General features: G+C 42.1%; 2 protein-coding genes across 8 annotated transcripts in view; one reads left to right on the top strand and one right to left on the bottom strand.

Annotated features, from left to right (window-relative positions):
- The first annotated feature begins 182 nt into the window (after positions 1 to 182).
- The window catches only part of ASB3 (ankyrin repeat and SOCS box containing 3), a 42148-nt gene continuing 18778 nt past the window's right edge, over positions 183 to 23552 (top strand). Inside the window, exons 1-4 of one of the 6 annotated variants that reach the window (XM_033145074.1) lie at positions 183 to 355; positions 2104 to 2136; positions 19930 to 20137; positions 21289 to 21447. In XM_033145074.1, the coding sequence (XP_033000965.1) occupies positions 19942 to 20137; positions 21289 to 21447 (355 nt within the window). In that variant the 5' untranslated portion in view covers positions 183 to 355; positions 2104 to 2136; positions 19930 to 19941. Of the gene's footprint in view, positions 356 to 2103; positions 2177 to 6407; positions 6460 to 6965; positions 7190 to 16721; positions 16796 to 19929; positions 20138 to 21288; positions 21448 to 23552 lie in introns of those variants that run through there. The other 5 variants (XM_033145076.1, XM_033145073.1, XM_033145077.1 and 2 more) reach the window with 5 other exon arrangements.
- CHAC2 (ChaC glutathione specific gamma-glutamylcyclotransferase 2) lies at positions 5294 to 16541 on the bottom strand. 2 transcript variants are annotated; one of them, XM_033145078.1, is made up of 3 exons: positions 16179 to 16539; positions 10355 to 10390; positions 5294 to 6007 (listed from the first exon to the last, which is right to left on the bottom strand). In XM_033145078.1, exons 1-3 carry the CDS (start codon positions 16404 to 16406, stop codon positions 5618 to 5620), a joined length of 654 nt encoding a protein of 217 aa, XP_033000969.1. In that variant the 5' UTR covers positions 16407 to 16539; the 3' UTR covers positions 5294 to 5617. The 2 variants fall into 2 exon arrangements, with proteins under 2 accessions (XP_033000969.1, XP_033000970.1); XM_033145079.1 differs by lacking the exon at positions 10355 to 10390 and having other exon boundaries at positions 16179 to 16541.

Below are 23552 nucleotides of genomic sequence, written 5' to 3'. Positions count from 1 at the left end.
ACTGGTGGGATTTGTAGTTCCTTTGTAGGTTCCTCGCATGCGCTGTAAATATTTTTTTTTAAAGGAACCTCACATTACCATGTGTTTGTGCCACTCTTTACATTTAGTTTCTCCATGTACTTCATCCGAACGTTCCAATTGGAAGCCCGCATTGTCACTACGCCAGGAAAAGAGACGGGGAGAAAAAAAATAGCCGTATCAACATCCGGGACAGGCTCGGCAAGCGCGTTGCCTGGGGAGACGGCGCGAGGTAAAACACCGAGCAGCGGGCGGGGGAGTGGAACGGAGGCGAGCAAAGCATTCGACCTTTCCCCCGCCTCCGCCCGTCTTCGGCTCATTCCGGAAAAAATCGCGAAAGGTTAGTTTCCCCGCCTTTTTTCCTCCGGCGACGGACGGCGTTCGGTCGTTCGGCGCTGTTTTGTGTGGAGCGGCCACATTCCCGCCGGAGCATGCGCAGTGCCTTCTCAGCCCGTGAGGGAAAATATTCAGTTTGTGAGGCGATGGAGCGAAGCAGCCGTGTTATATCTCCAAACATATATTTACGTAGTGCTGTGTGTCACATACAAATACCAAGCCGTCTTACAAGGATACATAAAAAAGACAAAATATAACAAAAACCGGAAATTAAAACAAGACGTCAGTTGACCGTTGTGGGGAGGATGTATATTCTTAGTTGTCTGCATAGGCCTTGGCGGGACAGAACTAAGTTTTCCCCAGGGTTTACAGAATTCGCCTTCTGAATGCGTCTTGGTAAAGTATTTCCCCAAGATTGGGCTGGTGACATTTTATGAAGGGAGGAGAAAAACCCCGAGCGTAGGAAACCAGGCGCCCAAAGAGCCTCTCCGTCTTCCCAGGATGCAAAAACACATTTCATGGGCCTTCACCCAGCCAGGCCAGGCCCTGAATCCAGAGATTTCGCAGCTCCATGGATCTCCCCCTTTCCACGAAATGTTTCAGCTCAAGGCCAGTCTTTTGTGCCTTTGAGAAGTGATGTCTTGAGTAAACACCTCCTTCCTGCTTCCTTGAGGATTTTTATTTATTTGTTTTTTAAAATAAATGTTTCCAGCCGTCTCCTCTTGCAAGGTGGTTGGGTCGACGTACGTTGCACTTAACTTATTAACTTATGCCTTCAAAAGAGACAATTTATGCTACCCGAGTTAGGAAGAGAGCAGAGAGAATTGTAGCAGATCCTTTACATCCCGGTCATCATCTGCTTGATTTACTTCCATCTGGACGTCGCTACAGGACTTCATATACAAAATCGGCCAGGCACAAGAATAGTTTTTTCCCTTGTGACATTAAATTGTTAAATTCATAGTTGTATAGCTGAAGGGGAGGTAAATTATGGGTGGGGCTTCTTTGCTTCTTTGTATTGTGAGAGGAACAGTGTCTGTATGTTTACATTGCAATGTAGCCAAAACAAATTCCAAGTATGTTGGAAAATGTACTTGGCCAATAATAAATTATTCCTATTCCTTATTAAAGTACGTACACAATCTTCTCCTTGCCCAATGAGGCTTAAGCCAATTTGAGCATTTCACGTCGGGGATCTTATTTTGCGTGGTGTTGAGATCGCATGAATCGTATTTCCCCGTGGGAGAACATGCAAATCGCCTCGCTGTGAAAAGAAGAGATTACAAGGGATCATGTGTGTCTTGAATTCCTTCCCTTCTGGTTGTTTCACAATGTTTTGTAGAAGGGAATAGCGTTCCCACATAAGTGGGACTTGGCTACTTCCCTAGTAAGCCAGATTTGGGGGGCTTGCTGCAGGTCAGCATGATGGTGCGTAGCTTGCACAGGAGCAGAAATGTCTGCTTTTTCCTCCTTCCTGTCAGGGTGAAGTATGGCAAGCAGCAAATTAGCCTGTTCCTGCACTCAGTTATTTTCCTCCTTATGCAGAATCCTGGATGGAACAAATGCGGCCACAAAAGTCCAAAAGAAGCCAAGGGAGATTGAAATGCATGTGATCGTACTCTGTGAATTGGCTCAGCTATAATTAGGGGCGTATTATATTGGATGGATTTCCCTTCTGACCATCTGTGCACAGTAATTCAAGCAAACGTCTAATATTTCCGCTCATGCAATTTTTCTGTGCTTGATTTCAGATTCCCTGGAGTTCGCCTGTGACTGTTGAAGGTGACATATGTTAACTTAGCATTTGTGTGTGTCAAAGCAGGTAGGGACTCTTTTCTTACAACTCAATTCTTCAACAGAAGAGAAAAAAAATACACTGTGCTTGATATGTTAGGTCTGCTGCTCTTCTGAGACATATAATAAAAATTGCTGATCCCATAGTGTGTCTTGTTAGTTTTTTAGTGAACTAAGATGGTGGATAGGAATTCGGTTGCTTCTGAACTATACTGTGTGTGATTAAAATAATATACCATGCAGGAAATATTGTGATTCTGGATACATGAAAATACAGTGCACCTGATCCAAATCATGTTTATTCAGATGCAGACCCCCCCTTGATTTCAGGGGGACTGACTGGAAGAGTGTTTTAGGACTGACCACTTATGATATTTTTCATGTTGCTAATGGTGCATTTATATAATCACTTTTTATGGGAGCCTCACTTACTATTCAATTCTTAACTGCAGTAGAATGTGTGAAATCAATTCAAAAGTATTGCAAATTGAAATGGCATCAGACAATATGAAAGTTCTGTCTCTGACGTCAAGGTCTGTGATGGCTCATTCACACAAGCATGGTAGCTCATGTTGTGAGGATGAATATGCGTGTGAACTAGGTGACTAGGTCTAAGTTATGCCAATAAATAATAAATTGGCAATATCCTTCTAATGAAGGATACTTCTGGACACTTTGATATGCATTTATAGAATTGCAGCTTTAACTCACTGAGTTGTTTCTTCTGTATCTGATTCATTAAAACACTCTTTGGAGCTGATCCAAACACCTATAATCGGTGCACCTAATGAATTTTTTGATCCCACCCCTTTTGAGCAGGAGACCCCTGCGCCATACCACAAACTGCTTTTAAAACTTCAGCTAGAAAAAAGAAAAGGAAAAAAAGTAGTATGGTGTTTGCTACTTTAGAAGCTCCTTAGGATATATACTGCTGGTTTAATTGTTTGCTGGACCATGGTCAAAGACACTATATTAGGCTAAAGTCCTCATCTTATGATTTAAGTGGAAGAGATTGTAGCCTTAGTGGGTAAAGACTAACCTTTAATACCTTCTTGTGGAAATGCTTTTATAATGACTGGAGTAGTTATCTACCATCATCCTTACATAATCTGTAAGCAATTTTTTCATGTAATTTGAAGAAGCCATTTATGGTCTGTAGTAAGATAGTTCTCATTAAGAACAACTCCCCAACACAACTATTTTTCTCAGTCTATTGAACAGGTGTTACATTCTTTCTCTCTCACACACAAAGGAATGCAATGGAACATTTTACAAGCAACTAATAAAAAGGAAGAGAGATGGTTTATGGACACAAAACATAAATAATTGTTCTGTTACTGATGCAAAGTCATACAGGCTTCAGTATGAACAATGGAAAGAAATATAGAACCACATTTTGCTATGAGAAAATGGAATAGCACTTGACACTTGGAAGAGAACCTTTATATATCTATATATATATTAAAATACAAAAATATGCTTCTGTTGAAGGCTTAAAGAAAATAACTTAAACTATGAGAAGCAAGGAAATTCACAGTTGGGACGGAAACTCCTTTTGCGAATCTATTGCAATAATGAGGCCATCATTTATCCCTTAGAAAAGTTAACACAGCGCCCATCCATTTGGGTGGAAGTTGTGCAGACAAAGGATGGCAAATGGAGTAGAAGTTTCAAAAGTGCCTAAATGATGGCTGAGATTAACCTGCTATGCAAGTTGGATCTCAATCCCAAACAATAGTCTGTATGCAAAGGGGTACTTTAGGCTACCCCAACAGTCTACCTGTGCTTACCCAGTGGGAATTTTGACTTTGGTTCAGAAACCAATCCCCCATGACATGTTAAAAATACTTTTGAAACTTCCCCCAGTTTCAGAAGTGTTTTGTCATGCACCATAGGGATGGGTGGGGTGCTCGTTAAGAAATGTAAGTACAAAGCACCACAGGCTGCAAAGAACAGATCTTTAAATCCTTGCCACTGACTTGAGAGTAAGTGCTGCTGAAAGTCGGTGTTCCCTTTGAAGTCTTTGGTCTAGTGCAGACATACCGGTAACACTGCTGATCTCTTACCTATGGATAATGGATTGGGAGTGAGCTGTGAGCTTCTGCACTTCTAAAACCAGTTTGCTTTTTACCATAGTTCAGCATTAAATCTGCACCACTAGTTACCTAAGGTTCCCATATTAATTGGGGATTGCAAATCCTGGTTAGAAGGTATAGTTAGTGTTAATGATAATTTAGTGTTGATAAATATGTAATACAAATCTGTGATTAAGCTGACAAGTGATAGGACCCAAGATAGACCGGGGTGTGTGTGGGATTCTTACACACCATTGTGTGTGCACTTAGCCATAGGATAGTTGTGAAAATACTATGCCTAGTGATTAAGTATGGGAGTTTCTGAACATTCTTGCTATTGTAAATTCAAGTCATATCCCTAAATTGTTTTTTTAAAAGGTATTGTGATGAAAATATAAGGCACCAATATAGAAGGCACTGCTTCTATAGGTCTTCCTACATCCTAAAAGGAAAGTGCAGTTTCCTTCACATGCAAATATTGGCTCATTTTATCAAGAGGCAGATAGTTTATATATAAACTAACTGCTGACTCATGGAGTTTAACAAAATGTTAAATATCCTGTAGTAAGTTGTTTTTAAAATATCCTAGTCTTTGCATAGGAATAACTGTTGCTTACAGTGCAATCCTATGAAGTTTACTTTGAAATCAGTTGAACTTGCATGGGACTTATTCCCAAGTAAGTGTACATAGGATTTCCATGTCAGTGCTATAATCCACAAACCACTATAGACTGGTCCCACTGGGATTGCTCTTAAATAAGTGTAGTTGAGGTTTAAGGCAACACATACAGCTCAATCCTATGTAAGTTTACTCCCAAAAGCAGGTCTCACTTTGTTTAAGGCAGGCATGGCCAAACTTGGCCTCCAGATGTCTTGGGACTACAATTCCCACCATCCCTAACCACTGGTCCTGTTAGCTAGGAATGATGGGAGTTGTAGTCCCAAAACATTTGGAGGGCCAAGTTTGGCCATGCCTAGTGTAAGGAGATTTGCTCCTGAGCACATATGTATAGGATTGCATCCATAGTCTGTCTGAGTGCAGGATCTAGTCCCAAACTATATTTTTTTTAAAAAGGAAGAAAAATATAAATAACTTGAAATCAAAAAAAATTTCCCTCAAACTTAAATTGGGCATAAATTATTTCTTATCTGAGAAACTGAGAGAAATGCATTCTTTAAAATTTTACCAAAATTCAAAGCTCCTCCTCCCTTAAACTCCTGAAGACATAGCTTTAAACATAATTTTCTACTGATCAATGACAGTAGCGCCCTGAATGAAACATGAAAATTAATATATTCAAAGTCCACATGGAGCATCTTGAAATCATACTACTGTCATCAGTGAAACTGTTCTCCTGATGATGAAGAGACTGTTTGAAACAACAAGGTGATTATTATATGGAATTGACATTTTTGCTTTCTTCCTGTTCTAAGAGTTTCTTTACTAGTTTCTCTAAAGTAAAAAGATGTTCATCTACATCTTCTGGCACGAGATCCCTAAGGGAGTTGCAGAGTTCAAACAGGTATTCTGTGTTTCTTCCACTGGGACCAACTGCATTAAAAATCTGTTTGGCAATTTCTTCTAGAGGTGCTGGTCCAAGGTAGTTAGGGTTTTCGCAGGTTCCGATATATAACAGCACATCAAACGGTTCCACTGAGGGATCTTTTGGATAGAAAATGACAGTTGTAGTCCTGTAGCCACCTTTCTCTCGGAAATCAAGATATGCTTTTACTTCGCCTTCTTGTCCTGGTGGCAGTTTGTATGCAACACCCCATACACAGCCCTGTTGAAGAACACAACCAGGAAGATAAAACATACTTCACTTTAATGATGCAAAAGGAAGCAATTTAAATCAGGGATGGGGAATCTGGCCCTCTGCATGTTGTCCGACTACAACTCCCATTGTCCCTGGCATCCTTCTTGGGGCTGATGGGAGTTAGAGTGAAACAACAAAATCTGGAGGGTCACATCCCTGCTTGAAAGGTTTTCAGGTGAGTTTATATCTATAGTGCATACATGCAATGTCTCCTTCATGAAATGTCCAGGAAATCTGTGTGTAAAAGTTACTACATGTTCCAAAATCCATATTTCCTGGGTAATCCTGGTGATGACATGTCGGGTATTTGAAGGGGAAAATGGAGAGCTTACACCCCTCTCTTCATCCTGTTTTTCCTCCCACACAGGCTTATATCTGGTCTCAAAGTCTGGCTGGGGGGGAAAGCTACCAGAAGGAAGGTATTACCTGGCAAATATTTATTTATTATTATGTTTATATTACACCTTTCCTCCAAGGAGTTCAAAGTGGTGTGCATAGCGCTCTCCCTCAACATTCTATCCTAACAACCCTGTGAGGTAGATTAGGCTGAGGGACAGCAACTGGTTCAAGGTCCCCCAGTGAGTTTCATGGCTGGGAGGCAACTTGCACCTGGTCTCTGCAGCCATAATTCAACACTACACTACGCTGAGTTATTGCCATGTACTGTACTATCTGGTCCTGTCCTAAAAGAGACCTGTGTTTAAAAGTGACTTAGTCAATGTTAGGTTTATCTGGTGTGTGGTTAGTAACTCTGTTAAATATTAGGAAATTCCCCTTTCTTGTTTTTTCCAGACTTGTCTTGCTTTTTCACCCTGCTTAAGCTAACATGTAACCCTGTAAGTACTGTACTGTTGAAACAGGTATGGTTGTGGTAGTGTAGTGATATTTAAAATAAAATAAGAAAGTTAGTAGTTTTCTTCTTATTTTTACTGCACTTTTAGTGGTACACTAATAATTGAAGATTGTTTACAGACTATAGATTTAAAAGCTGTTATTTGCATTGATCTGAATTAGTTTGTTTTACCAGGACAAATACAGTAGAGAGAGAAAACACACACAAGCTGAACTATTCTTTGCTTATAGAGGAATCTGTCTGTTAGCATAATGGGGTCCCAACTGCACAGCAGTGTGAAAAAACATACCAGAAAGGTACAGAAAATTCACAATGGCAGACACTATGCTGTATTTTGCTGGCCTTGTCAACTACAAAAAATGGTTGAAGTCTATAGCAGCTATTACATTGATCTCAATTCAGTGTTAGCATTACAGGGAAACTTTCTGAGATTCAAGCAGTTTTTTTCCGATCAAATGGAAAGTTCCATGTTTCAGTTTCTAAGCTGTGTTGCACTCAAATGTGCTCTTAACATTTAAAAATGACTGGTGTCACTGCCTACAGAGAAAGTGGGTAAAGTCCAGGGAAGAACAACAATGGCTGGTTATGCAACACCATCCACATTACAAAAGGATGATTATGATTGACGAATATGCTGAAATTTTTAAGAACAATAATACTGCTATTTTGAATTTTACACCTTTGAAATGCTTAAACCATGATTTAACATGGCATGCACAAGTGGCAGCAAACACCAGGCTTGTGTGTTCCTACCTGGTGGCCAGGAGGATGAGTAAAGCTTTTACTTTGCCTTAACCATGGTTGTATGGCAAACTGGTTGATACAAACTATGAGTGTTGTGGTGAGACCTACTAGATTAAGATAATAAAGGCATGTTATTTTACAACGCTAAGCTATGATTAATTTCAAACAAACAAACAAACTTCTAAGTATGGTTTCTGAAGCTGGTTTGTTTAAATTAACATGGTTAGCATCAGCCACATTTCTTGGTTTAAATGACACAGGGAGTTGTAGTTAATCAGAAGCAAGAACTTCCCAATTCTTGCTGTTGGCTGCACAGGAGGGAAGCATGCAAGCCCACTGCTTGCTGTGGTTCATACACATTGTCGAAACCATGGCTTAGTATGACATGTGAATGCAGCCATTATCTCAGTAATTGCAATAATAGTCTGGTAAAATGGCTCACTATTCACCTTCATATTGCAGGTGGAAAGATGGGCAGAAAATAGACTAAAAGAGGGGTTTAAGTTCACCACTAATTTGAAATAGAAACTACATGGCCCTTGTTTTTTGTCCTATTTTAGGCATGTTTTCTTGGAATAAGTAGTACAGTGTTCACCAGGGCTTATTTCTCTGTAATGGTGCAGAGAATTACAGTCATAGCTACTACACTGCACCCAATTCAGCAAGTGATACAGAAGCAACCTTTCTGTTCATTTCTTCACATTTTATTCCAAGCAGATTTTAATAGATGTAATAAAAATAAAAGCATTCTGCCATTGGCAATGATCAAAAAGTACCTTTAAAGCACCATGCAAATTCGCAGGAGGTATGAATATCAAAGTTCTTGCATAAAATTTGATAGCTATGCTAAGAATGGGGAAAGAGTTTAAAATGAAGAGTATACCTAACTACTAAAGTATGTTACAGGTAGGTAGCTGTGTTGGTCTGCCATAGTCAAAACAAAATAAAAAATTAAAAAATTCCTTCCAGTAGCACCTTAGAGACCAACTAAGTTTGTTCTTGGTATGAGCTTTCGTGTGCATGCACACTTCTTCAGATACACTTCAGTGTATATGAAGAAGTGTGCATGCACATGAAAGCTCATACCAAGAACAAACTTAGTTGGTCTCATAAGGTACTACTGGAAGGAATTTATTTTTTATTTTGTTTTTACTAAAGTGTGTGTTGGAATTATGGATCAAAAGTGTATCTTTCATTTTAGAGGGGGTGTGGAACCTGCCTTGGATAACCAGCAGGTTAGGCAAGAGTAAAAAGTGGTCTCTGAATATTGCGAGTGTATCTTGTCATCTCTTCTCCCCAGCCCCCTCTGAAATCTACAGGTTTACATATTACAAGAAAAATAAAGGGTGAACTGGCCATTTTTATTCTTGTTTGTTTCCCACATTTTTATTATTTGTAGAAGAGATCACTTCTTCCAAGCCAGGACTGTCACGCTATATATGGGCAATGGTGTCTAGCGTGGGCTGGGCTGCCTTCCCCTTGCTGGTGTTAAACAGCTGTTTGTGGCTTTTGTTCATTTGGCTGATGGATGAGGCTAAAGCCTTCTTTCCCTTTCTGTATAGCCTTGGCTGGGACTGGGGCAGGGAAGCATTTTTTGAAGTTCATCAATAAGCATGGAAGATGTTAAACAGCCCTTCCACCCTCCGAGGGCAATCACATACTTAACAGCAGCTTGCTGAGAAAATGTCCCAAACATGATGAAAGAGGGTCACTGGCTGGGAACATCACCTGCGATATAATGTCTTGTGGCTACACAAATCACTGAGAGAAGGGAAGGTCATAATTTTTTTTTGGCGCAGTGTCAAACTGTTAGGTTTACTGCAGCCACAAAAGTCACTAGCCTGCATTTTTTTTTGCTAGCCTCCAATAGGCTAGTAGCCTATGTTGCCATGCTGCCTTCAGAGGAGAGGAAGTCCCCTCCTGTGTGGCCTACTTGGAAGCTCAAGTACAGAAAACAGGAGTCTTCAAAAGTGGACAGGAATTGATTTATTAGAGGCCAACCTGTGTGAATCAAGAGAGACTCCTCTTCAGGGACAGATGTACTAGCTTCCTCCGGGAAATGAGTTAAACTGCGTGGTTGCCACACAGCTCGCCAAGGCCTTCCCAGGCCCCCTCATCATCCTGCTCTGCATTGCAATTAAGCTTCAAAGAAAACCAATGGAAAACTTATTTGAAGCGTAATTACAACTCAAGGCAGGATGATCTTTATGGAGATTGTAGCTGGGGAGGGAGGGTTAGCTCCAGCTGCATTTCCCAAGCAAATTACACTTTATTTTGAGCCGAATTGATGGTGGAGAAGGCAGGGGCAGGCATAGAATGTTGTGTGCCTGTGTATGCTGCCCATTATAATTTTTCCAAATATGCCCATGGGCTCCAAAAGGTTGACTACCCCTGGTTAAACAGTCTTGCCTACTGTTGGGAAGGAACATATCTCTGAAGAAATGGGTTGGGTTTGAATAAATAGTTCTTGAGTTTCTTTGGATAAAAATTGTAAGCTTTATTAACTATAAAATTCTATGCATGTTTACTCAGAACTAAGTCCCACTGTGTCCTGTAGGGCTTGCTCCCAGGTAATTGCATAGGATTGCAGCCCAGGTTACTTTTTCTGTATTTCAAAATTAAAGAAATACAGCTTTACAGTATTATCAAAATATGCTTCTGAGTTTTCCAGAAAAATGTATATACTTAATGGTATATAAAAACAGAATCTACTATACCTCAGGATCTTCAATAAGTGTCACAACTCTTCCAGGCTAAAATTAAAAGAAATATCACAGTAAAAAGTTTTATTACTAAATCAGTAGCAAAAATGGAAATATATATATATTTAAAAAGAGGACCACAAGACTATCAGACCAATACAATCTATTTGGAAGAGTGTGACCTTTATTTCTGATGTTGTGTGGTACTGTATCAAATCTGTGCTTAGGGCAGACACACTATAAGCCTGACAACTGCATGGCCCAGTTAAAGGCTGAACACTTACTAGCACTTTCTCTAATGATTTACATAACACTGACCAAAATGTTGTGTCTTGAAGCTAGTGCAGATGCAGTGCAACTCAAAAGTTAATTGGGAAGTAAAAACTTGGAATGGACTGCAGGATTGCATGCTCCCTCCTCTTCCCAACTACGGATTGGACTTACTTTTTACCATTATAACCAGGGAGAACAGAGCTAGTATGGTTTGGTTGTTACAGAATCTGATTAGGGCTGGGGAGAACTGGGTTCAATCCTGAGTCAGAAGTGGTCTTGGACTAGTTCACTTACTCTCATGTTTAACCTATCACACATACTTGTTATGAGGATATAAGGGGGTGGGAAATATGTACACCACATTGAGAACACTGGAAGAAGGGACAGCTAAAATGTGACACATACAATATGGGAAACTATATCCAAACTGGGGCGTGTCCTTATTCTGGATTAGAATGAGCAGGCCTACCTTCTCCCTGTGGTGCATTTGAGTAGAAAGGAAAAGAGAAGATAATCCTAGAGCCAAACTGCATATTACTTAAACCAAAAGTGACTAAACTGTGGTCCTCCAGATGTTGTTGGACTCCAGTTCCCATCAGCTCCAGCCACCATGGCCCATTGTCAGGGGTGATGGGAGTTGTAACCCAACAGTGTCTGGAGAGTGGCAGGCTAGCCACCATGGCTTAAAATGTTGGCATACATGCCCTGGCCCTTACTTGTTGCAAGCAGGGAACAGTTGGTGTAGGTAGCAGCCAGCTAGCTGAAGCTGACCTATGGCCATCTGTTTGCTTCAGAGCCCATATTGCAGCTTGGCTGGAACATAATGGTAGTGAGCAAGAGGATATAGATGCATCTGAAGGAATTGAGCCGTACGGTGTTTGAAAGGGCAGCATCATGGGATAACATGGTTGGACACATAATTAGGGTCTTCTGCTAACCCAGGGAGTCCCCTGGACCTGCTGTACCCCTGCATGTTCACACGTCCCTTCTCTGTGAGTGAGCAATGATGGAAGGAGGGGCAACAGCCTTGACCTATCATTTAATACTCTTTCAGTCCTCTTCACAGCAACTGAAAGTGCCTATTAGAAAGAAAAAATGGGCATGAGTAGAAGAAATACCAATGTGCCTAGAGCCAAATCTACAAACGGGTTAAAAGTTAATTATTTGGAATTATTTCTATTTAATTTTGCTGGCTTCAGCGGCACTAAGCAGTGTTAAACCCAACTGGCAGGTTAACAAATTGGAGTTAAGATTTTTTTAAACTGCAATGCTCACCTATGTTTCACATGTTCTTAAGGAATATTTTGAACTATATGTGAGATATTCAGCACAACAATTTCTGACTTCTGATTATTGTGCAGCTGCTGGAGTTCTGTTGCCATTAGGAAAGAAATAAGCTAAGATAGAACTGTTCACTGGAGAAAACAGAATACTGAACTAGATGGACCTTTGATTTGATGTGGTAGATAAATTGCAACCTGCACACCCCCCCCCCGGTGGAATTATTATTTTTACTGCTTTATTCAGTGCATTACCTTTTAGGAGGCAAGTGCATTGCACTCTTAAATACAGATTTTGTGGAATTCATATGTGCTAGAGAGATTGGTTTACTGTAACTCTGATTATTTTTCTGTGTTTATATTGGGAGGGGGAAGCAAGAAGCTGTTTTTTTCTTTTTGATATGATGAAAAAGTATTGTTATTTTATTACCCATTTCAGAAGGTTTTTTTATGGAAACAAAACAATAGGACTCAAGTCCAAAAAGAAAATAAGTCTTGTGCTAACATTTTCTCTCCTGAAAGTTTTGGCATTGCCATAGATAATTTTTTATTCTCCCATTTTTAGGTTGTATCATGCTTGTTTGAAGCAGTATTGGAGTGCAACAGATTTTTGTTTTAACCTTCAAGAACTAATAGGCACAATGCATTTTTGAACAGTCAATTACTTGCTGTTGGATATTACTAAATCTATAAAAGTTCCAAAATGTAAAGGGCTCAGAACCCAGCTTCCTGTATTTTTTCTTAAAGTAAAATTTAGCCTTTATGATGGAAATATGATTGGAACTGATTGAGCAATACCTGCTGAAATCCTACAAGAGAGACAGAATCAGTCCTCAGAATCGGCCTTAAATAGTTATATTGAGCTGATGTGTAACCTCAATTATGAACTCACTATGTGACCTAAGGCTGTTGTCAACAAAATGGACATAAGAATGAGGTACACTAGAATTTGTATGTAGTTACTGTCTCCCTGCTCTTCTAAAGAACAGTCATTTATATATATTTTCTGTACACCAATTACTAATCAGCACTTGGCTCAGCTGTTTAAAGAAACAGTTTTACCCAGAGTAGTCATTAATAATGTTTTGTACAATTAATTGAATTGCATGTTGTACCTTTTTTTTGTTTTAAAAACAAGCTGTTGTCTGTCTTGCAGTTTGAGTCAGACTGTCAGTCTTAATCTTTGTTGCAAACTTCTTGTTCATGCAGAACAAAAGAAAAAATGCAACATACATTATATCAATTTAGCATTTTTCTGTAGATTTATGGCTATGTTTTCACAAAATATTATGATGCGCCTTAAAATGATTCCCAGAAGTGTATCTTAAGGACTACAGGTTCGAGATGTGAATTTGGTAAATGTAAAGTAAGGGGTTCTGAAAGGCACAAGCTATAATAAACAACAATATGGCTTATTCTCATTCACAAAATAATGCCAATTATTTCTAAGTGTTGCTTCATGTATGTTGACAGTCAGCTAAGTACTTCTGATGACTGAATAATTTGCCGCATATGCAGCTGTAAATAACATAGCCCAGCCCTGTCAATGCCATTCTCTTAGATTTCTGGATGTTTCTGGATCCCATTGTTTCCTTAGCTCAACAAATGCTATTTAGAATTATATAAGCTCTATAGCCCTTGTATAGTGAGAAGCACACCGGGTTTCAAAGTACTTCAAAGTTCTTTAAAATCTATTATTTCCATTCATTTAAAAATGCACTTTCCATGAAATGGAACAGTTTCTGAGAGTTCCTCAGAAATTTGGGATGCACAAACTTCTGATGGGTGGATGAAATATTTATGTTCTTTATACTGCTAATAGCATACTGAAACTCATACAAACACTAGCTAGAATGGATGTGAGTTGCTTAGATATTTTTCTAGTAGCTAACAGCCTTAATTTTATCAATTGTGACATGAAGCTGAAGATAATGCTACAAATATAATTATGACTATGCTTCTAAATGCACTTTAGTATTAAAAAAAGAGAAGAGACTGTTATTGGGCCAATGTTCGCTAGAGAGATCTCTGAACCGTGATCTAGAGTAAAGTAGACAAGTTTGTGAACACTACCAATTTTTCCTGGATGGTGAAATCCCAAGCAAATTCTGAAAAGTCCCCAAAGGATCTCTAAAAAAGAGTGAGGGGATTAAGAAAAAAAAAAGGTGGGGTTGGAGAGAGAGACATGATAGTAGCTTATAAAGGTAGGGATGGTGTGGATAGAGTATACAGAAATTCTTTTCCTCTTAACACTCAATAGAAGTTGAAGTCATTCATGAAATTGATTTGCAGCGGGTTCAACATTATAGGCAGGATTATATTCATACTGAATGGAAAATAAGGAATATAATACTGTAGGAGAAGCTGTACTGATAACTGTATTAGTGACATCTGGTATGTTAGCAACTAAGTTTAGCTATTTGGACAGGTAATACAAAATAAAAGAGGACAGAAGATCTCTGTCTTCATCACAGCAAGCTCCCCATGTAAAGAAATAAAATTGTTTGAGACCCACCCACCCCCATCTGAATTTTTGACAACAGCAACATTAGCCTTGACAGAAGAATGGGAAGATGAGAGTACAGGGTGTGCTTTAAGGGGAGTTTTAGGGGAAAGAACTACAGAATTGTTGGGCCTCAGCAAACTCCAGCATCCTAAGAAGGGAAACGCATATACCTGCTTATGTCACTTGTAATAATTTTTTTTTTTTTTTGGGGGGGGAGTTTAGCCAGGGAGTAGCTTGCAATTCCACATGGGATTCAACATAGCTATTGTTTCCAAGATTCTTGGTGTAAGTACCGAGTTACACGTTCAGAAGAATTGCATCGTATTTTTCTGTTAGAATGCCACTTTAGGAAGCCAGTGGTGGAGCATGCATGGCAGCTTGCTTTTCCACATCAAAACATCTCTGCACAGAAAGAATGAGTATTTTAGGTGTGAGACTAGGCTAGAACCTTCCCTAATGTGCTAGGTTTCCAGTTGTGGGGAGTTTTTGATGAGGGAGAGCATTTCCCCCCTAACTACAGTGCTCTCTGCAATTCTTCCAAACACATACATCAACCTTACGTATTTATGCCTAAAAAAAGGAAGTTGACCTAAATATTTCCAAACATAAACTCTCTCCCTTCTGTCTGAAATATCTCAGGAAATACCCCATTGGATTCAGCATGACTTCTGAGAAAACATGCACAGGATTGGGCTATGAATCTATAAAGTTCTTTAAAAAACAAACAAACTAGGACTTCTGTTTGTTTACCCAGATTAAACTCCACTTTTTCTTGACAAATATTCAAGAAAAAATAAGTGCAGTAGATGCTGACATAATGCAGTGACACATGACTGAAGATGGGAACCCCCCATCCTTTGTGCTCCCCCAAACAGGGGATGAACCTCAGGCTTTAACAGTGCCAGACTCTTCTCATTAAAAGGTCCACAAAAGTTGCTTAACTATAAAGTGTGTGTGTCTGTCTATGTGTGTCTATCTCAACACCCACCCTGGTCTTTTAAGAAAGTTTAATAGTAACCCACCCTGTTTGGTGCCTAGCATAACCAGCTGAGGGTGGTGTATATAGCTTATGTAAGAGGTGACCCAATGTACTGCAATTAAGCAAAGGTACACAAGGAAGAACCGTCTTGGGAATTGTGCCAACATCCTCAAATGTTCTCTCTAATGTTCATCTACTGTCCTCTCGTACTACTTCGGAAAGGCTCAATTTCACCCCTTTCAGCATAATCAGGAAAATGTGAGCATCTTGCATCCGTGGCTGCACTGATTTGCTAACCGGCTTTTGCGTGGCATGGAGAGAGAAAAGCGTGTGTGTGTGTGTGTGTGTGTTTGCGTGCATGTGTACACATAGGAAGGCAGGAAAGTGAGCGGTTACAAAACCCACATGGTTGTCTGTGACAAGAGTAAACCCGAGCGGTAATAAGCGCGTCTAGTTTCTGGGGACTTCTCTGTGTGCGGGGAAGACAGAGAGACACTCTTATTGTTGTGCTTCCCCTGCAGAGCGAGAGACAGCCGTCTTTGCGCTTGTGTACCTGCGGTGACCGGGCAAAAGGCAGCGGGGCTAGTTGCCCAGCACCTCTGCAATGGGTTGTCGGCGGCACAATTTATATCGGCCGGCCGGGAAAGTGCCTTGCCACCCGCTCCCATTCCCCTTCAGTCCTCTGCAACTCCGCCAAACTCCAGCCCCGGTGCGCCCTTCCCACGGAAGGAGAACCGTGATGTATCTCCGAATCCTACCTGCCTCTTCCCCATCCTCTCCCAACCTCTTGCCGCCGCTCACCTTTCCCGGCACTCCGCGGTGATCCGTGCTGCCTTGCCAGAACCTCCTGCTGTAGCCCGTGATGTACCCGACCATCTTATCCTCGTAAGGGAAATCCACCTTCCAGATGAGGGAGCCGTAGCCAAACACCCACATGCTTCTCGCGCCGCCGCTCTCTTCTTCTTCTTCGCTCTCCCGGGGATCGGGAGGCAGGGGGCGGCCCTGCTGGGGGCTGCCGGAGCTCTGCATGCTCTCCCCGGCGAGCGATCGCTCAGCAAGGCACCCTGGGGCTTGTAGTGCAGCTTGCTCGGCCGAGCGACCGAGCCCAAAGAGAGCCCCAGCCTCCGTGGCTCCAGCGCCGGCTCCCCTCTCGAGCCACGTGCTTCTCCTTCGGCTGTCGCCGCTAGAGGCGGCTGAGCCTGCGGGTCAAAGGCAACGCGGACTTCTAGTGGGTTGGCCAGCCTGAACTACAGCTCCCAGCATCCTTTTCTGTGCTAGAAAAGTGTCGCGGGAGGGGGGGGGCGCGATGCGGGAGGGCTGGGCTTCATAAGGCCGCTGCTTCCCCCCCCCTTTCCTTCATTTGAACAGAAACGCAGCTGGTCAGCAGCGGTTGCTTTTAAGGAGAGGTGATCCATACGGTAAATTGCAAAGCTCTCCTTCCTTTCTCCTTGTCCTGCGGCACAGATTGGAAAGACGTGGCGGTAGAATAGAGGAGCGTGCAAGCCAGCGAAGGGGCTTGGGCTGCCGCCGCCCCCCCCCACCATCTCCTGGCCCCCAAAGCCACCTCTGTCTGGTCACACTCGTCCTTTCCACGGCCACCAAATGCACTCCTCTGCAAGCGCGGTGGAAGAGCACCCGCTTTGCACCGCGGAAGGTCCCGTGCAGGTGGATGCATCTCCGAATAGGGCTGGGAAAAGAGCCGCTGCCTGTCAGTGCGAGCAATGCTGAGTTATATGGGCCACTGGTGTCGGTATAAGGCAGCTACCAATATTCCCAGCCGCGGCTATACCTTGCGTGTTGTGCAGGAGGACCCACGGGCTCTAGGGGGCCAACCAAACCAAGAGAAACAGAATATTTAAATTGCAGTATTCTAACATAACTTCATCATGTCAATTCATATTACAGTATATACAAAGGCGCATCTGTTAATTTCATTCATATATATATATCTGAAGTTATGCACTGCATACTTCATTGAGTTTCTGCTCACAATGATGATACAAGACTGGATATTGGGATGGACTCAAACTAAATGGGGGGAGAGTACTGAACTGTGTTTCGCAGTAGGGCCCATAACACATTATGACTACCAAGTGCATTCCCCAGTCCCACTCGCCCCATCGCACTGCCCGCAGTATGAGGGCGAGTGAGCAAGCGGAGATGAAGCAGCCATTGCCTCCTTTTGCCTGTAAGAGGAGCCCTGCTGTATCAAGCCAACAGACCCATCTTGTCCATCATCTTTGTTCTCACCGTTGGCCAATGGGATGCCTGTGGGAAGTTCACAGTCAGGACCATATTGCAATGGTTCTATCCCTCCGCTTGTGATTGCCACCAACAGGAAAATGTAAAATTCAGTGTAAACAAGTGTAAAGTGATGCATGCCAGGGCAATAATAATAATAATTCCACACATGTTAATAAGTTCAGAAGGGGAGGAGAGGTTACTCTTACAATTTTATTGTTAATGGTCACTCACAACAGTTGCGGATTGGCTGCTTTAATTGCAAGATAAAAGTGGCATTTTGTGCATGCTTAACGTAATGTGTTGTTTGGCACACAGTGGAGGTGACAGTGCAATTATTGTGCATGCCTACCTACAAGTAAGAATTTCCAGAGTAGTAGCCCTGTTAGTTTCAAAACCAATAAAATGAGACTTGTGGCACCCTTAAGAGACTATACTATTTTGCAAACTTCAGTTGTTCATGCCATAATAGATTCGTTAGTCTTTGAGGTCCACAAGACTCGTAGTTTTACCTGTAAGTAGGTGCACTGAGTTGAACAACACAAATACTTTAAAACCCTTCAAAATAAGGGCTAAAAACTTGGTTTAAAATGGTAGGTATTGCCTGACACCTAAAACTAGACAAAGATGATGCCAGATAACCTCCTTTGGGTGAGCAGTCCACAAGTGGGGATTCCACCACTGAAAAGGCCCTTTCTTGTGTTGCCATCCTCTGGGAGGGTTTCAGATGACAATTTCAGGGTCTGGGTTCCTCAGGGGAGAGGTGTTACTTGAGGTATGTAAGGTTCCCTGAGCCTTGTAAGGTTTTATAGGTCAAACCAGCACTTTGAATTGAGCCCTGAAACTAAAAGGTAGTCAGATTGTCTCAGGTTCTCAGATTGCCTTGCCCTGCTGAGCAACCTGGCTGCTGAATCCTGCAGCAGCTGCAGTTTCTGAACTGTCCAAAAAGCAGCCCCATTTATAATGCATTGTGGTAATCTATCTTTGAGGTTACCAGAGCATAGATGGCAGATTTTAGCCTATTCCTGTGTAGATAGAGAAGTAGCTGTGCCACCATTGTCCTACACGCTATTCCAACTTCTGTTAAGCCTACAAAAATGTTAATTCGTGAGACATTTGAAACTTGTGTCATTCAAGCATCATTGCAGAATTTCACTTACTGGTACCTTTTTCATTTGGGGCCTGGTCTGTCGATGCCAGTTCACATACATTTTATTTTATTTTATTTTATTAATGGTTTTCTTGATTTACAAAGGTAGTGCAATGTCTCTCTCGTATTTTTTCCATGTAACATTTTTACAAATCAGTTTCGTTTGTTGAGACATTAGGAAGAAAAGGGGTGGGGAAGGTGGGTGGGGTGGGGTGAGGTGATGATATTTCTATTTTACTTAATATATGTAGGGTTTGGTGTCAGCGTGGTTTGTGCAGGTTCTCTGTTGTTCACTTGTGCTCCTTTGGTGGTGAGAGAGGTCGGGGTTGGCGTAGGGTGCGATTGTTCATTTGTGGTTGGCTGTGGTGGTCTTTGGTTTCCCGTGTGAGTGGGATGGGTGAGTGTTTTTGGTCAGGTTAGCCATATTGATTTGTATGCTGTCAGTAGATTTTTGTCATAGTCTTGTTGGGCCGTGTGTGTGATGAAGGGGAGCCATACTGGGGTGAAGGCGTCTTCTTCTGTTTGTCCCCATGTCAGTTTAAGCTTACTGGTTAGTTTTTCTAGTTGGGCTGTTTCCCATACTACTTGGTACCATTGGTCCATGCTTACTCCTGACAGGTCTCTCCAGTGTCTGGTTATGATGTTTCTGGCTGCTGAGAGTAGGTGGGTTATGAGTTCTTTGTGGTATAAGTGGGCATTGTTGTCTTGGAAGATGATTAGTTCTCAGACATTTTGAAGCAAGACTTCAGATGTCAACGAGATCCAAAGCATTATCTTTATCACACAGGCTTCAAAACACTTTCCTCAGATTAGTTTATAAACGAGATAAGTTTGAGATTTCTACTTCAAAAAGTCGAAACAAAATAGAAAATTCTTTCCAGTAGCACCTTAGAGACCAGCTGAGTTTGTTCTTGGTATGAGCTTTCGTTCATGCACACGAAAGCTCATACCAAGAACAAACTCAGCTGGTCTCTAAGGTGCTACTGGAAAGAATTTTCTATTTTGTTTCGACTATGGCAGACCAGCACGGCTACCCACCTGTTACTTCAAAAAGTGTAATCTTTGCTGAGATGACGTATTGTCAGCATCATGATCTGTGCTAACTTTGTCAGTCAACATGTGTGTTTTCATTTTCTCTCGTGTCTTGTTTTGTTTTGCTAGGATTCTGTTCAAATGGATTTCACGGAAGCCTACTCGGACAGGTGCTCTGCGGTTGGGCTTGCAGCGAGAGAAGGCAATGCCAAGCAATTGAAGAAGCTTATCAAGCAGGGTTATAGTGTTGATGTCCCTGATAACAGGGGCTGGATGGCAATCCATGAAGCAGCATTTCACAACGCAGCTGAATGTCTGAAGCTCTTAATTCGTGCAGGTAAAGGAAAACTGGGTCTCATACAAAAACAGTGTCTTAGGGTCCACTGTTCTCCAGTACTGGAGTCCAGAAAGGCAGAATCTACAACGTATCTTGCATCTCCTACTAGTAAATGCTACACAAATTGTGGGCCATGCAGTCTTGATTTAGGGAGGGAACATGGGAAGCTGCCTTATACAGGGCTGGATTGTTGGTGCATCTAGAGTTATTGGCAGCAGCTTTCCTTGGTATCAGACAGGAGCTTTTTATCAGCCCTGCCCGGCTTTAGCAACACAGGAACTTCTACAATCCTTCCCCAACTAGCAATAAGCAAAGGCAAATTGGCAGTGGACCTTTTGCCTTGCGGTATTCATGTCGAGTAGCAGTCGATAGCTGGTGTAGCGTAATAGCTAATGCTTCAATCCTAATCTCACTTAACCTGGGAGTAAACCTTGTTGGATTCAGTAGGATTTACTTGGTTAGAATTGCTGTATAGGAAACTGCTGTAAATCAATGAAGTCCCTGGTTTAAAATCTCACCTCTGCTGTGGTTTTCCAAGTCAAACTCCTATATGAGAGTCACATGATCAGCCCGCTTTTCTTCATGAAACAACTCTTGCCATAATAGCTTTGTGGCGGGTTCAGCATAGGGAGATGCCCAACATTGCATTGGATTTAGCTGTTTGTTTGATGTGTGAGCTGCTTTTCTGTGTAAATTCACACAAAGGTGAATAAAGTACAATAAAATACTTGAATAGTACAAACCGCAACTAGCAGTAATCTTAAATTTGCACAATAGAACCAAGGAAAGTAATAATTTGTTAAAACCCTTTTAAAAGCTAGAGCTAGTTAGGAGTTTGCGATATAAATTGCAATCCAAAATCATAATTGTAACGAAAAGCAACTTAATAAACAAAACAAAAATTGCTCTGCAGATAAAAAAAAACCATGACAGCACCATGCAGAGGAGATCTTTGGGGAAAGGCTATGGCTTAGGGGTAGATTACCTGCCTTTTGAAGCTGAGAAGGCCATCAGTTGTCTTAGCTCCTCACTACTTCATCCAGCCCATCAAAGTCAGTGTAAGCTTATCTTCTCCTATTGCTTCCACTCCAAAATGAAGGATCACCTGTTTTCTAATGCTATTTTGCAATGCTATTTTATATCGTCTCCAGCACCCTCTGATAGCTACATAAGATCGAAGACATTTGAGGGCACTTGCCCATTGCATCTTTCTGCAGGTCGAGGAAGTTTGGAGTGCGTTGCTATTCTTCTGGAATCTGGAGCTGATCCCAATGAGCTTACTAATGATGCAAGCACACCATTATTCTTAGGTGAGCACACCCCATTCTGAAAATACCCTGGCCCAAAAATAATTTTAATAATTTACTTAACCTAAAATTAGACAGTATTTGTGGAGAACCGGCAGATGTCAGTGTTACTCAAGGAATGGCAAAATGCTGCAGTGTTTTGAAACAGCTTGTATGGAGGTATATTCTCCTAGGGGGTGAGTTGTTTGCGTCTGGGGCTGGAGGTGGGGAGAGGTACTATAAACTCCAACCTTTTCCCCAATCTATATTCATGGATCTTGCAACTGGGGGATATGACCACTGGTGGGGATGGACTGCAACAATTTTGGTATGCAAATGACAGGTAGGAGTGGTTGGCTAGAACTGGGGAGTCATCAGCTAGGAAGACTGAGAGTTCAGTGGCTAGGAATGCTTCACAGAAGCAGGTGCACCCTTGACCATAGTCAATCTGGCTGAGGCTGATGGGCTGGAGCCCAACATTTGGAGGGCCTCAAGGTTCCCCGGTCCTGGATTCTGTGCTCTGTCCCAGCTCCTGCCAGCCTAGCAGTTTGAAAGCACACCAGTGCAAGTAGATAAATAGGTACCACTGTGGCGGGAAGGTAAACAGCGTTTCCATGCACTCAGGTTCCCATGGCGCCAGAAGTGGTTTAGTCATGCTGGCCACATGACCCAGAAAGCTGTCTGCGGACAAACGCCGACTCCCTCGGCCTGAAAGCAAGATGAGTGCCGCACCCCATAGTCTTATTCAGCTATGTTTGCAGACAGTAACATTTTTCTGAACCATATTTATGGAAACATAGCATGCTGAGACAAGGTGTTCTGGCATCTACAGCCTTTTTACTATGTGGCTGGAACGCATCTGTTTAACATTTTCTGCTCTTTAGAGTAATCCCAGGAACAGTTTTTTCCTCTAAAATATTCCCTTTCTTATGTGGTTTGTTGACAATGCTCTCCGTTGGGTCTGCTGTGTAAACTGGAGTATCTTCACATGTCTGTTTCTTCAGTAATCTTTTCTTCTTCTTTACATGTTGCTGAATAAATGATTCCAAATAGGAAGAAAATGTTTTAGGCATTAGTGCTAGGAGCGGCAAGGGTCCACAAATGCAGCTGCGCTTTCTTAGCTCAGCGCATACATTTGTGGGAAATGCAAAGGGAGAAATATGCAGACTCATTTCTGACCTCATGCCGGGCTTCAGAGATACTGATGCAAGAAGGTTTCTGGCCATGCACAGCCCTTTGGGCATGAGACCCACTCATTTTCCAAGTTGAGGGAGAGTCAGGATCAGCGGTTACCACAAATTTTTGGCCTGCTACCCAAGCCAGCCAAAACTTCTACAACCTGATATACAGCAAGGCTAGACTGATGATTGATTCGGATCTGCTGATGGATCTCTGGGTAATCTGTGGTAGATCAATAAGTGTAACTGGCTCCCAGTTGTAGTAGCAACTTAAAGGCTTTCTCTCCTGCCTGAGCTTGGCTACTGGAATCAGGACTCTGTAGTAATGCAGATAGTGTTTTGTAAGCAGGTCTTCCCAGTGCATAAGACAGGGGTTGTGGTAGGCGACTAATTCCTGAGCCACCATTTTGCATCTGGCTCTGGTACAAACAGAAGAGGCCGTTGGATCAGGCCAGTGATCTGTGTAGTCCAACTGGCTGTTCTAACAGTGGCCAACCAGATAATAATAATAATAATAATAATATTTATTATTTGTACCCCGCCCATCTGGCTGGATTTCCCCAGCCACTCTGGGCGGCCTCCAACAGAAACCAAATACAACAATATCAAACATTAAAAACCTCCCTAAAAAGGGCTGCCTTCAGGTTTTTTCTGAATGTCAGGTAGTTGTTTATTTCCCTGACCTGTGATGGGAGGGCGTTCCACAGGGCGGGCGCCACTACCGAGAAGGCCCTCTGCCTGGTTCCCTGTAGTTTTGCTTCTCGCAGTGAGGGAACAGACAGAAGGCCCTCGGCGCTGGATCTCAGTGTCCGGGCTGAATGATGGGGGTGGAGACGCTCCTTCAGGAGCCTGTAAGCCTGTAAGCAGTACCTGGTCACAACAGCTCTCTATCCACTTGTGATTCCCAGAAACTTGACAGCAGAGTTGGGTCATAGTCATTATGGCTAGTAG

This window comes from Lacerta agilis, chromosome 3, assembly GCF_009819535.1.
Source record: "Lacerta agilis isolate rLacAgi1 chromosome 3, rLacAgi1.pri, whole genome shotgun sequence".
Taxonomy (NCBI): domain Eukaryota; kingdom Metazoa; phylum Chordata; class Lepidosauria; order Squamata; family Lacertidae; genus Lacerta; species Lacerta agilis.
Note: the sequence above shows the minus strand (reverse complement) of the source record. Positions and strands in the feature narration are given on the sequence as shown.

What these genes read in the sequence shown, in the direction of transcription:
- CHAC2 (XM_033145078.1), bottom strand. Translation starts at nt 16,406, where the DNA reads ATGCAGAGCTCCGGCAGCCCCCAGCAGGGCCGCCCCCTGCCTCCCGAT. An exon ending in ACCGCGGAGTGCCGGGAAAG is followed by an intron (nt 10,391 to 16,178) that starts GTGAGCGGCGGC and finishes TTTTAATTTTAG; the next exon opens with CCTGGAAGAGTTGTGACACT. An exon ending in CACTTATTGAAGATCCTGAG is followed by an intron (nt 6,008 to 10,354) that starts GTATAGTAGATT and finishes GTTCTTCAACAG; the next exon opens with GGCTGTGTATGGGGTGTTGC.